The sequence below is a fragment of the Brugia malayi genome, assembly GCF_000002995.4.
Source record: "Brugia malayi strain FR3 genome assembly, contig: Bm_v4_Chr1_scaffold_001, whole genome shotgun sequence".
Lineage (NCBI taxonomy): Eukaryota > Metazoa > Nematoda > Chromadorea > Rhabditida > Onchocercidae > Brugia > Brugia malayi.
Window position 1 is genome coordinate 10921773 of NW_025062475.1, and position 13838 is coordinate 10935610.

The window sequence follows — 13838 nt, forward strand, 5'->3', positions numbered from 1 at the left end:
AAGTAAATCATATTTGAGTTGAACAAGTAAACTATATCTGAATTAAGAATTATTTGAACTGCTTTAGCATAAACAGTAACTTAATTTTGCTTGTAAAATAAATGAGTAATACAGTTCAATTATCAGGAAGAAGAAATTAAATTTTTGATGATTTCGATGAAAAAGAAATTTCGATGATTAATCATGAAATAAATAAATTTTCATAGAAGTTATCACTGAGTCGTAATTTATTTTGCATAAAGTACCGTTAGGACTAATTAATTTAGGTCACATAAAACAACTTTAAAATAATTTTTAAAGATAAATGTTTTGTAATGCCAATGTCAACGGATCATTGCAAGGTAAAAAAGGCATTATCTCAGTTCAGATATGATCTGATGGAACCGGTTTGTATGAACAATAGAGATGCTGGAAACAAGAAAAAAATTAAAATAAAATAAAAATCACTTTGCTGGCTTCACCGCTTCTGAATTTAAAGGAAGGAACATTTATTAATTTAATTGTGAAAATAGCAAATTATTAAAAATTATTTATTGATTTATTATTATTTATTTTAATTTATTAAAAAAACAAATACTGAAAGAAGAAACGTCTATTAATTTAATTATAAAAATACAAATTCTACATAAAAATTTATTCATATAATTATACTATATAATATATAATTAAAAGTGAAATATTAAACGATTAATCCAATAATTTAGTTATTTTTCTAATTCCTAAAATTTTGATAAAACTTTTCTGCTAATAATAATAATATTAATAATAATAACAAATTTTATTATTGTTTTGAATTTGACAACAACAATAATAGTAATAAAGGTAATAATAATGATAACAATAATAATGATAATAATAATAATCTCTTCGTTATCGGCTCAGTGAATAAGTCGATTAAAATGAGTAATTATTCATTAATCACTACTGAGTAATCCGAAAATTATGATAAAGCAAATAATAAATAGAAGCCTTTCATTTTATTTTGTTTAGTGTCACACATTTAAAAATACAAAATACTATCATGATAAATTACTGATATCGAAAAGAACTAACTGAGGAAGTAATTCTGGAGATGATAAGGGACATATCAATTTGATAAAGATATTGAGTTCCATTCTCCGCCTTATGATATACATTCTGAACCATGCATAAATAATCACTTCTTGAAAATACATATAAACAAACAGATTAGCAAAAATGCGTCAAGTGAAATGCGTGGAAATTTAATTAAAACTATTAACGTCCCGCAAAATCTACTTAAATATCATCCATTTGACACTCATCAAAAAATTTATGCAAAATTCAGTTACAATTTTATAAATAGCTTTTTAAAAAATGAACAGTTCACGTACTAAATACCAAAAAAAAAAAACACTGGTGTGATAAATTGAAGATTGTTTTGAAATTTAAGTATTTGTTTGCTATAAAACTAGAAATGAACGATGAGATAAAATAAAAATTAAACAACGAAAGTTAAATTTATTTTTTTATTTTTATTACTAACATATTTATTAGGAAAAATTTTGGTTTATTTACTGAACAGACCACTAATGATCGAATAAAATATATAAATGGAATAAGAGAGAACGATCTATAAGAGAAAAAGTTTGTTCAATGAATTTTTACAGATTTGATTTCATACTCGTTGCAAACAAAATCAGTGCATCAAAAAGCAGAGAATATTTAAATGTAAACAAAAATCAGAAATACCAGAATTTCTTTGTTGTATGCTTTGAAATAAATCAATGCATCTTGCGATGATAGTTGTTGTGAATAGGACGACAGAAGGTAGAATAACTGAAAAACTGGACAGTATCTGAAGTATTTGAAAGGTTGACGAGGTTGACAAATTGCTAAGAGATAAAATAAATGTAGGAATAAAGAAAAGGATATTGAAGAGAGATATTGCTGGAAATAGTACAAATATAAATATAATTATGCATTCTATAATTTATAACAAATTTTGGGTATTAAATATTTCAATTATAGAAATAAAATTTAGTACTACTTACTTACGTGTTCTCGTTTATTTGTTTATTACGGAAGTGATAATAGTTTCATTATAAGCGTGTTATGCACTTACTTTAATCACATTATCATGTCAATAAAGTGATAAAGTTTAATTTTTTTGATTACATTGAAGTGTCGCTTAATTCTAAATAACTTTTAGACACTGTAATGGAAATTTGATGATTTGAAAAGCAGCTTCTAGTTTCAATTAAATAAGCAATCAAACTAAGCAAAAAGGCATGAAATTTTTGAAAAAATAAAAATTGGAGTAATAAACCAAAATAATAGATTGAAAACTTTGAAATTATTTAAAAAATAAATATATATTAAAATATATTGTCGCAACTATCAAATATAATTCTATAATATTGATGTAAGGAGACAAATCAATCATGGAATAAATTTGAAAAGATCAAAATGAATAAAATGCAAAAAGGATGAAAGTGAATGAACGAGATCAAATTTTAAATGTAAAATGTTTTGTCAAAATTATCCGTTAAGATTGATTTAAAACTGGTTTGAAATTCACTTCACCTTCTTCCATGAATTTCGTTTCCTTTAGTTAACATATTTCACCTTTGTACGTTTGCATATCTATTTGTAAATCATTTGCATATGCAAATTGTAATGTAAACAAGCAAATTTATTTATTCGATATTCATTTATATTCATGAAAGTTATGAGAAAAAAAAAAAACGATGTAAAAATGAAAATGAAATGGATATAATTAAAAAATGATTTCTGATATTTTATTTTTGAAAAGATTTAATTATAAAAGAAAAAATAATTAACCATATTTGGTGATATTTACTTTACCATTTTAGTTAGATTGAATGAAGTTTAACTTTTGAATCATTTCCTTTTAGAATAAGAAAAGGTAAAATTGTTGCTTAATTGCTGTGTTTTTAATTACTGTTATTAAAAATAAATAATTGTATGTTTTTATTTTTTCTTATCATATCAATGATAATAAATCCAGTCTTGCTGATTGATATTCAAATTGATTCATGAAATATTGTTCAGATTTTTCTCTTTAAACTTGCAATAAGACACTTAATGGTTTGTTTGGCTTTTTTTTTCTTTAACTTTGTAATGGAAATTATATTCAATGATATGTTTTAGGAATTTAAATTTTATATATTATCATCGATTGAATATGCATAATGCACTATTTTTCGTTATTTTTTGGTTTTCATCACTGTTTTATGAACAATTCTAAATTAAAATATTAATAAGAACTAATTATATTTTGAATATATGTTGAATTAATGCTCGAAATTGCATAAATTAATAAATATTTAATGAATCTGATTTGCTCAAACTTCTCATACAGTGATAACATATAATCGAAATTCCAAATCAAATCAGTATTTCTCGAGATATCCTATAATTTCACATTTATCTTCTACCACAAGATAAATTGTTTGATAAAAAACTTAATAAAATAAGTTTAATTTTTTAAAATTTTCCTTTTGCGTAAAATCCTACTGCTTTTTCTTGTTCAAAGAATAAATTTAGTGAAAAATTTTTTCGTAGCATTTTTTTTTTTCGGGAAACAATTTTGAATTTTTAGAAACTGTAACGTTTAAATGCAAATTCCTGCTTATCACAGCAATTTCTGTGATTTCACTTACTAATATTGAATAATGAGAAGTTTCCAGAGAAAAAAATTATAACAGAGATAAAATGAGATGGAAAAGTTTTAATTGCAAATTCTTCTAGTCAATTTCAATTCGAGAATGCTATTATACTTCCATTTACATTTAAAGTATATCTTTTTATCGTTAGTTAGGATATTTCCCTTTTCTTTTTCTTTTTTTTTTCTTCTTTGATAGTCCCTCATCTCTTCTCTTCCAGGATAAATGTTGTTATGCTGAACCGCTTGTCGGATGCTGAATTTAATTTAACAAAGCTGCATTTTATTAGCATCGTAACTGCAACGTTGCTGTTGTTGCTTATCAGCCAACCAACCCTTCGAGCCGAAACACTACCAATTTCTCAATTTTTATTCCACCATCTGTGCATTTGTAACTCAGAAGTAGAAAATCGATTGCTTCCAAGAGCTAAATCACGTCATTCACGTTATAAGCATAATTATGACGTAGAAAAATAAAATTAGTTTATGTATGCAAAAATTTCGCTTCATTGTTGCTTAAGTTTGATTGAAACCATAAAATGAAAATCAATATTGAACATAAAGAATTGCATGCGAGATAATTTATATTTTTTCATTTCAGCGACTATTTCAACATTTTAGTCTTACATGTGCATGTGAAGGTTAAAATAATATGAAAACATTTAAAATTTATCAGTTCCAAAAAGCAATTTTGTCAGTTTGGATGAAAATTTCATGAGTATATGTATTTTTTAATTGAAGCGCACTTGTATATTCAATTTTTTTCATTTAGTATATTTCTCTAATGAAAAATGAATAATTTTAAAAAGTATAAAAAAATATGTATAATTTTAAAAAGTTTGTAATTTTATTTTTCAAATTTGAACAAATTACACACTGCAAAATTTTCAAAGTTTTTTCATTTTATATAATAACAATAAATATAATATATCATTATTGCTTAGTGTTTTTTTTTTTTCTCTAATAAATAAGATTAAAAAAAGTCCACGAATTTTTTTTTAATACATTAACTTTTTTTTTTTTTTTTTAATTAAATATTTGAAATTATTTGATGATAAATTGAAATTAGATAAATACTGTAATGATATAATTCTGATAGCTATTATCAACTCTTTTCAACCAATTGCTTAACATTTTGATATGATAATCTGATCAAACATATTTCAGCTCTACTTACTCTAAGCAATAATTTTCATTTATCAAATGGCGGTCGCTATTTGTCAGTCCCGAATCTAACGCTCTCCCAACATTTCATCTGTGCATAACGTATGTCTATGTATCGGTCCGGTCGGCATCTCTTCAATTTTCGAGCATATTCGTATTTTATGAGCCAATGGTATACGGTACTTTTATGCACTACTGCCTTCTGAGCGACGACCATCAGTTTTGCTGTTGGCTGTTGCTGTTGCTGTTGCTGGTGTTGTTGCTGTTGTTGATGATGATAATGATGATGATGACGATGATGGTGATAGTAATAGTGGTCATAGTGATAGTGATGATGGTGATGCTGCTTTCAAATACTTTCACATAAATTCGTTTGCTTCATATTAAAATCAGAAAAAAAATTTTACAACTACTTTCTATTACTATTGAAATTTATATCTAAGTTAATATTTTAATTTCTTTTTTCTTGTGTAAAAAACTTTTATGTTTTTTTCAACTAAATTTGATAATTATTTCTATTGAAATAATTAGCTTTAAAGCATATATAAATTATGCATGATTTTTTTTTTTTTGCGAAAAAGCATTTATAAAATAAACAAAAATAAGCTGTTATATTTTATTAGAAATTTTAAAATTGAATAATTAATAAGTGATATTTCGAAGGATGCAATAAAAATCAAAATTTGTTCAATTAAAATTAAATTAAATAAAAAAAACAATCCGTTTTCAAACCTATTCAATAATGAAAAACTGATTTAACGAAATTGTCCATTTTTTATCATTTTTTTCAAGAATTTGCTTCCATAATTGTTTCATTGAAATTTTTTTTTAATTTTATTGCAATAAGAACTAAATAACTGTAAAATAAGTAAAAATTTCTCTTTCTTCTTTCCTTTGTCACCTACTATCTCTCATTTAGTTTTTCAATCTTTTCCCCTCTCTCTTTCCAACATCGTATCATAATAATCGGCAACAAAACAGAGGTAATAAAAACGAAAGAGAGAGAGAGAGAGAGAGAGCGCTAAGAAGAGAAAGATATGAAACAGAAGTAAGGCATTAGCTATTTGGGGTTTTTTTTTTTTCTTCCTTTTGTGACAAAGATGAATTGCCGACAAGCAAAAGTTTAGACGTTATGACAACGATTTACAACCGCACCTTTCTCCTCTCATTTTAATAATCCGAACCTCAACGATTAACCATTATTCTCTTTCTTCTTCTTTCCCTTCTTATAATATCTTCCTCTCTCCCTCTCTCTCTCTATCTCTCTATCTTAGTTTCTCCATTTTATACCTGAAAAAATGTTGACAAACTGACTGATGATGACTGATCACTAAATTATCCATGCTATCAACACTGACAAAAGACTATTTTTGATCACTTTCTACTGGAAAACATATTCGACTCTTTTCCCATGGGTTCCTTAAATTAGACTCCGTAAAAAGATCAAATAAGTAACATTAATTTTATTAATTAGTTAATTAAAAAGATAGTGATCACTTCTATTTCACTCAGTCAGTCTTATCACAAAGATAATATGAAAGATAAAAGTGAGAGAGGGAACAGTGATAAAGATTTGCCATTCAATGTATGAAAATTTGAATTTTAATAAGTCAATTCTTTAAAATTGCTTAATTAAAATTTTATTTCGATAAATCCATTTTAGAAATTCGGAAATTCGAAAAAAAAAAAAAAAAAAACGAAGATGTAATTATAATGTGAAAGTTTGAAAGGACAGTTTTGAACATTGACAATAGCCAAAAGCATACCTGTCCAACAACAACATACCTGTCCAATTATACTGCTTTTTTATCCTGTTGTTTGCACTTTGCACTTTGTTAAAATTGCCATCATTAAATTCCAATCTGATATCGTTACAATCTTATTGATTGATCATAGCACTGACTCATCATTTAAATCATCAAGAAATTATCTTATTGGAAACATTTGCTAAAATAAACATTTGTGAAAGATACGTGAAATATAGAGAAGCGCAAAGTTCACAAGATTGACTTATAACACTTAATAAGAAGTTGAAACAAATTATCAAATATTTAAAACATATTTTTAGGAACTATACCAAGAAAACTAATGATATTTTCATAGTAATAACATTCAGAAATGTCTCGTCTTCCTTATCACTAATTCCATTCAATACAAAAAAAAAAATTTGCTGATAAGAAATTTTAAATGATACAGCTTACAGTCATACATATGTAACTTATGCATTACATTTTTGCATTAGATCAAAGTAAAAAGCCGCCGTTTGATGATGGCGCCTAGAAGCATGAACGATTTTTTGATATGCTGCCATCTCTTCGTTTCTCTCTCAATTCAAACTTACTAAGCTCATCGTCCTATTTTTATTCACCAATTCTATTGTTTTTAAAATTTTATTGAAATGATAGATGATATATTAGCAAAACAAAAAGATAATAGCAATGATAACAATGATAGTAACATAAAAATAATGAAACATTGCGTGTAATCATAATAATCAGTAGTTGTTTTATTAATAATTAGTAAGTAATTAGTAACAGTGCAAAGAAATACAAATGATTAATTCATGATTATAATTGTAACCTCTATGAACTTTTTAATATTAAATATTTTGTTATCAAAATATTGTTTACTTTTAATTTGCAGCAGCTTTATCAATGTCATCAATGCGTAATGAAATGATATTGAATCATTTAATCGATCACATTTTGGAATTCAAAAAGTTCAGAAGTTAATTACCTAATATTATAGCGTTAGTTAAATGTTTCATTTTGATTGCTCTTTTGTAAGTAAACTTATTATTTTAAAATATTTTTGTAAAAATTTGTCGGAAATTTTCAGACTATTCTCGACAATTACCACCATATCACATGCTAGATTAAAGTATATTAAAAGAATCTTTCACGTATTTTAGTCTTTTTTTTTTTATTTATCTTTTCTTTTTTGGTATAAAAGAATTATCACTTTAATAAAATTCATTTTCAACTCATAATTTCGTACAATTTTTGCATAATCATGTCAAATAAATCATTTAATCCTTCAAATTAGCAAAATATGCCATATTTGTCTGACAATCTATCTATCACCTCCGGCGAACTTGTCAACCGCTATTACTATCACCATTTACCTCGTTTTCCAACCATTCAGCAATGACAATGACCTGAACCTACAGTATCCTTATATAATCATCATCTCATTACCTGATTCTCGTCGCTGTTACCGCACTCTTATCAGTCTCCTCTCACCACCAGTTTCCACTCTTGCATTCCTCTTTACGATAAATTAAATTATTTGAGTATTGCCGAATCAGTAAGTGATTGTCGTATCAATTCATAAAATTTCGAATTTGATAATCATTAAAGGGCAAATACATTGTACTTATCAGTAAACAAAAAATTTTTTCTTCATAATATTTAGTAAAATTTTTGTGAAAAAAAAAAACTTTTAAAGATACTGTAAAGATGAATTTTTATTGTATTGAAACCATTGTATTAATATAATTAGATTAGTTATTTTATTGGAGAAAAAATTTTCTAACTTCATTTCATTCCAAATCATTTTTTTTCCCAGTTATATTCAATATTCGCTCTTTCTCGTATAATATTTCAAATTATTGTTTATTTCTTATTCGAAAAAAAAAAAAAAACCTTTTATTTAATCATTCGTAACAAAATTTTTTATTGTCTTTTTCATCAAAATCTTTTCAAACAATACAGTAATCTTGAGAAAAATATGATGAAAATTTAACTCCTCTTTAACCCTAAAAAAAGAAGATGAATAGTAAAATAATTTTTCTTTTTCTGCTTTATTTTTGATTATGATAATATGATAAATTTGATATATGTCCTGCAGTAGCTTAATTAGATAATTTCATTCATAATTATAATTAATAAAACGTTCACTCTATCAGTCCCCTATATCACCTGTCTAATAAAGTGAATAATTATTCATTTTATTTATCCATCTAAATCAAAAAATGATTTATTTTACTTACATCAAACAAAGGTATAGAAGTGCACCTGGTTTTTTTCTTTTTTTTTTCTACAATACAAAAGCTATTACCGACGTAAACAAAAAAAGAAATGAAAGTGTCACAAGAAATGCGGCTAAGCTTTGTCACCAAACAATTTTAGTAAATGTCTTTCTTTTAACACTGGTTAATATTTATTTATAATCGCATTAATGACAGTAATGGTATCTGTTTGTTGACAATAAACAATCCTATTCATAGCAAAATATCCTACTTGAACTTTTTCACTTCTGTAAAATATGCCATCCTTACAACTTACATTTATATTAGAATTCTTAGTGCTATTAAGAAGTTTAAACAATTATCCAATTTATTATTAATAATTTTTACCAAAAAAATACATATATTTTTCATATTACTAACTTCCTAGAGTAGAAAAAATGAAAATAATACTTTGTAATATAATTTAATTAAAATTTTTCTAAAAAATTTTTTGTTATATAATTTACATTAGCTAAGTTAAAATTATTACTTTAAGAAATAACATTGTTTATGTATATACATCATATTCATCAAAGAGAATATAATGCATCATAAAAGCATTATATTCTTGTTATATATCGTGAAAGAAAATTAAGAATAAAGAAAATTATGAAATAAAAAAAGAAAAAAGTTAACATTAAAAATAAAAAAACTTATTTTGATTTTTTATTTGTTCACTTTTTATTTAATTACAATGCTACAGTTTAGAATTTAGTTAAGTTGATTTAAAAAATTGTTTGCAAATAGTATTAACGAAAGTAATGTTTAAGAAATAATTTTGCAATAATGTATCATACTATTTTGAAAAGTAAAGTATTTATCTCAATTTTACTTTACCCTATCATTCTTCAATCTTTAGCTTTAACTCTTTACTCGTTTTTTTTTTTTGTTGACAGGAAAAACGGAATATACATAATTAAGTAATTAAGTTATTATTGGAATAAAATTTTGCAGAGAAGTGAGTGATCATTGTTTTTAAATATCTCGACATGGTTTTTTCAAATTATATGAAATGTTTGTTTTATTATGATATGATAAAATCAATTTTACTTCCAATAAAATAATTGAGTTGCATTTTTATAATTGACTTTAAAATTGAAAAATATAACAGATTTCTGAGTTGTAATTTTTAAAAGTTGGAAATTAATTCTTAAGTCATTCATTTCATTAGAGAAATAAGCGATCTTTTTGAGAGAGTCATGGTTTTATTTAGAGAAGTTTGTAAATTTCGACAGCACAATAATTGCTTTGCTTCTGCGCTCCCAAAATAATTCATAGCTCATATTTCCGGAATAAAAAAATAACTCACAGATTTTCTGAAATAGTTAGACAACTCCTTTATTCCGAATAATCACTTCTTCTCATCCAGAAGGATTACAAACTTCAGATTTAAAGCCAGATAAATTTTGTTACATAATATACTCCGTAAAAGCTTGGGTTGCAGGACAGAAATCGTTTTGTCCTGCAACCCAAGCTTTTTCGGAGTATACCAAGCTTTCATAATTTAAGTGATAGTCTAGAAAAGCGGTCATTTGTTCCAATTATTTGTTTGTTTTTTTTTTTTTTGAAAATAAAAATCAAAATTGTAAACTATACTTTGAAATGAGTAGACATAAAAGGTACGGAAAACAATATCGGAAACATTGAAAAAAATCTTCTCTTTATCAAATATCAGCTAGGTATAATGTCTCATTATCAGCAGATTAATCGATATTTAATTTAAATCACATTCAAAATCAACAAGGTTAATTATTTTATTGGATCTTTATAGTAAGATTAATGACTGAAAGATTTCTTTAGCTGAATGAAATGATAAAATTTACAAAATAGATTGCCAAAATTTAGTTTAAAGTTGTAATAAATTGTTTAAAAGGATGAGTTAAAAAAGATCGCAGAATGGACAGAATGGAATAGAGTGTTTTGTTTTCTCGAAATTCAAATTTTTAAACTCTTAAAGGAAATTAATTTTTGATAAAAATTGTAGATCAGTAAAAGAGCTAAGAAAAAAACTTTGAAACAGAAAGAGGATAAAATGAACAAAAAGCAAAATTTTTATGATAAAGCCGTTTCAACAGACACACATACACACACACACATACACACACACACATACACAGACACACACACACACATACACATATCTCTTAGCAATACATATACTACAAGGAAAGGCGATAAAACATTGATCTGATCATCTAGGCAATCTAGAAGTGATCAAAAATTTGCCAATTGCTAAAATAATTCACGATTTTTTGATTTCATTATTATTATTTATTATCATTTCTTAATTTATCATTTCTCGAACCTACCAGAATTTCTCGAAAATATAACTGTAAACAGAGGAAATGAATAGCATATAATTGAAATTTTTTGATTAATAATTTGCGTAATATTTGCATGGCAAAAAAAGGAAAGAAAAAATCAAAATTACTTTAGTTTTAACTATAGGTATATACTAATAGCATAAATCAAATAAGGCTAAATCTAAGTATCACTAACAATAATCATTTTGATACTTTGACGAAATGAAGTAGAACTTTTAATAGATTTTACCAACTTTCCCGTCATAAATCTCATCGATCCCTCCCCATTCCTGCAATAATCACAAATATCACATTGCTTAAACTCAATGCTACCGCCTCGGTGATAATTTTATGTACAATTCGGGCATCATTAACACATCAAATCATGTTCAAAAAAGTTCTTCAAATAACACATTTATGATTTTTATGTCAAAATACCGCCGCCGCTTTTCTATATCAAATCATTGCTATCATTCATTGTATTGACAAAGTCTTTTTAGCTATTGAAAAATGACTGAAAAAATAATGTTAGAGAGTGGAATAAAAAAAATTATTGCTGAGGAATTACCGCATAAATTCTGATAATTTTATTATTATATATATTTTAAATTTAAATTAGTAAGGTGAATATATAGAAACAAAAAAAAAATTCTTTTTCTTTCTATTTTTATTTCCATAATTATTCTTTGTTTTTTCAAAATAATACTGTTCATTTTGGTTCTTAAAAAAACTACGATGCTAATGAAATGAATGAATAGTGAGCACTTTTTTAGTTGAATAATATGCCATATTTCGATTCCACTTTATCATTCACTTTTTCTGATCATATTCTCATATTTTTATTAGTTATTGAATAATTAAATATATATATACCTTAAACTTGATAAGTATACTTTAAATTAGATAAGTTATAATAGTTTTAGTAATGGTTTGGCTTAGTTTTTTCGTTTTTTTCGATTTATTTTTTTTTTTAGTTCACACTATTAATATTCATTAATATATGTTTTTGTGTGAGTGAAATCAACGGAACAAGAAAGAAAGCAAGGAAGAGAGGATGACCGATCCTTCGAGTTCAGATTCTTCTATCGTCCACTTCTTCCTCCTTTTTCGTATTCTCAGTGTGAATCGGTCTGAATCGCTTGTTATGCTTTTATAAAAAAATTCTGAAAAACTAATTTGCTTATTTGTCGGCATGAGCTCCGCAGATGGCTAAAATCATTTTGGAATGTGCTGCTGTTCTGTTGTTGAGTCATAATATCATGTTTGTTCAATTATGAATGGATAATATCTAAGGTATCGTTGAATTTTGTTACTTTTTTAAATGTTTATTTATAAATGAATTCATTTTTTATCACTGATTGATAATGAAAATAAATTTAATCAAAAAAATCTTTAAATGAACACTACTCATAGTTTAGCATTATAAGCTTCTCAATAAAGATTATTCAGTTGTCTTGAAACTCGTTGCAATTTCTCACTTTTTTTCTAAACAAAATATTTACAATTATTACAAGTATAGTTGTGTCATTCTATTAAACAATATTGGATCATTTACAAACAATATCGAACTACTGTTCACTGTTTACTAAAATTATTGTTTATTAATTTTAAATCCTACAACAATATTTTATAAGACTTCTATCCAACTAATCACTATGCTAACACAATTTTTTTTTTTTTTTTTTTTGAATAAACTACAGGTGCCTAATTTTATATTCAAAACTAATTAACTTATCATGAAATGTATCATTTATTAGAAATGTTCGGATTTTTTTGTGCTTCAATGTTACTACACAGTAGCAGTCATATATTTTATTCAAAACAAAGTAAATGAAGAAATTTAATAAATAATAAAACATTTTACAATTACTACTATGTTCAGTTCTTTAAATATTGCATCGCGAAGTGTTCTTCTTTTAGATTGTCACTTATTGTCATCAATTCATCCTTGGCATTTCCAGTTCTTAGTATTTTCAGCAATTCATATACTCTTTCTTTATTTGATGACACAATTGAGACAAGACATTATAATCGATCTTCTGATGGATTGCACGAGTACGATACTTTTCCATTAGGCAGAATTTAAACGATTAATTTATACACGAAATTATTTTATTATTTTAAATTAATTTGAACTCTACGAATTTTTAGGAATAGAAATTTGTGATCGGCCGACTTCATTTCAGTGAGAAGCATTCTTTTCTTAGATTATCACTCACTTATTGCTAACATTTCTAGTCTCAGCGATTCCAGCAATTCACATACTCTTTCCTCAACCATTGTGACAAAACATTGCAATCGATTCTCTGATCGATCGAACGAATACGATATTTTTCCATTAAGTACAATTTTAAATGGTATGGCAAAGCAAAAATGTAAGAAAGAGAGTAAAGTGGCGGATATTGTTCAATTGCAACTTTTATAAAATGCTGAGAATGTTAATGGCGCATTTTTGATAGACTTTTTGGAAGCAATGATTTATTGGTTGGTATTGTAGGTGTGATCGGAAGGAAGAAACTTCACTTTCTTCAAATTTATTATCGTTTTGTAAATAATTTAATAATTAGAATGGAAAAGTTAGTGAAGAAAAAGAAGTAGAAATAAGAGAGAAAGAGAAAAAATAAATTGAATTAGTTGAAATTTCAGAATACTTCAGGTACCTTAACTTAATATCAAGTTAAAGAAACCTAAAGGTTTGTTATTATTAGAAGCAATG

General features: G+C 25.5%; 1 protein-coding gene across 1 annotated transcript; it reads left to right on the forward strand.

Annotated features, from left to right (window-relative positions):
* Window positions 1-4849: 4849 nt before the first annotated feature.
* On the forward strand, window positions 4850-5197 carry Bm9733 (Uncharacterized protein; the record flags this gene model as incomplete). Its single annotated transcript, XM_001895388.1, has 2 exons — window positions 4850-4865; window positions 4977-5197. 2 exons carry the CDS (start codon window positions 4850-4852, stop codon window positions 5195-5197), a joined length of 237 nt encoding a protein of 78 aa, XP_001895423.1.
* Window positions 5198-13838: the final 8641 nt, after the last annotated feature.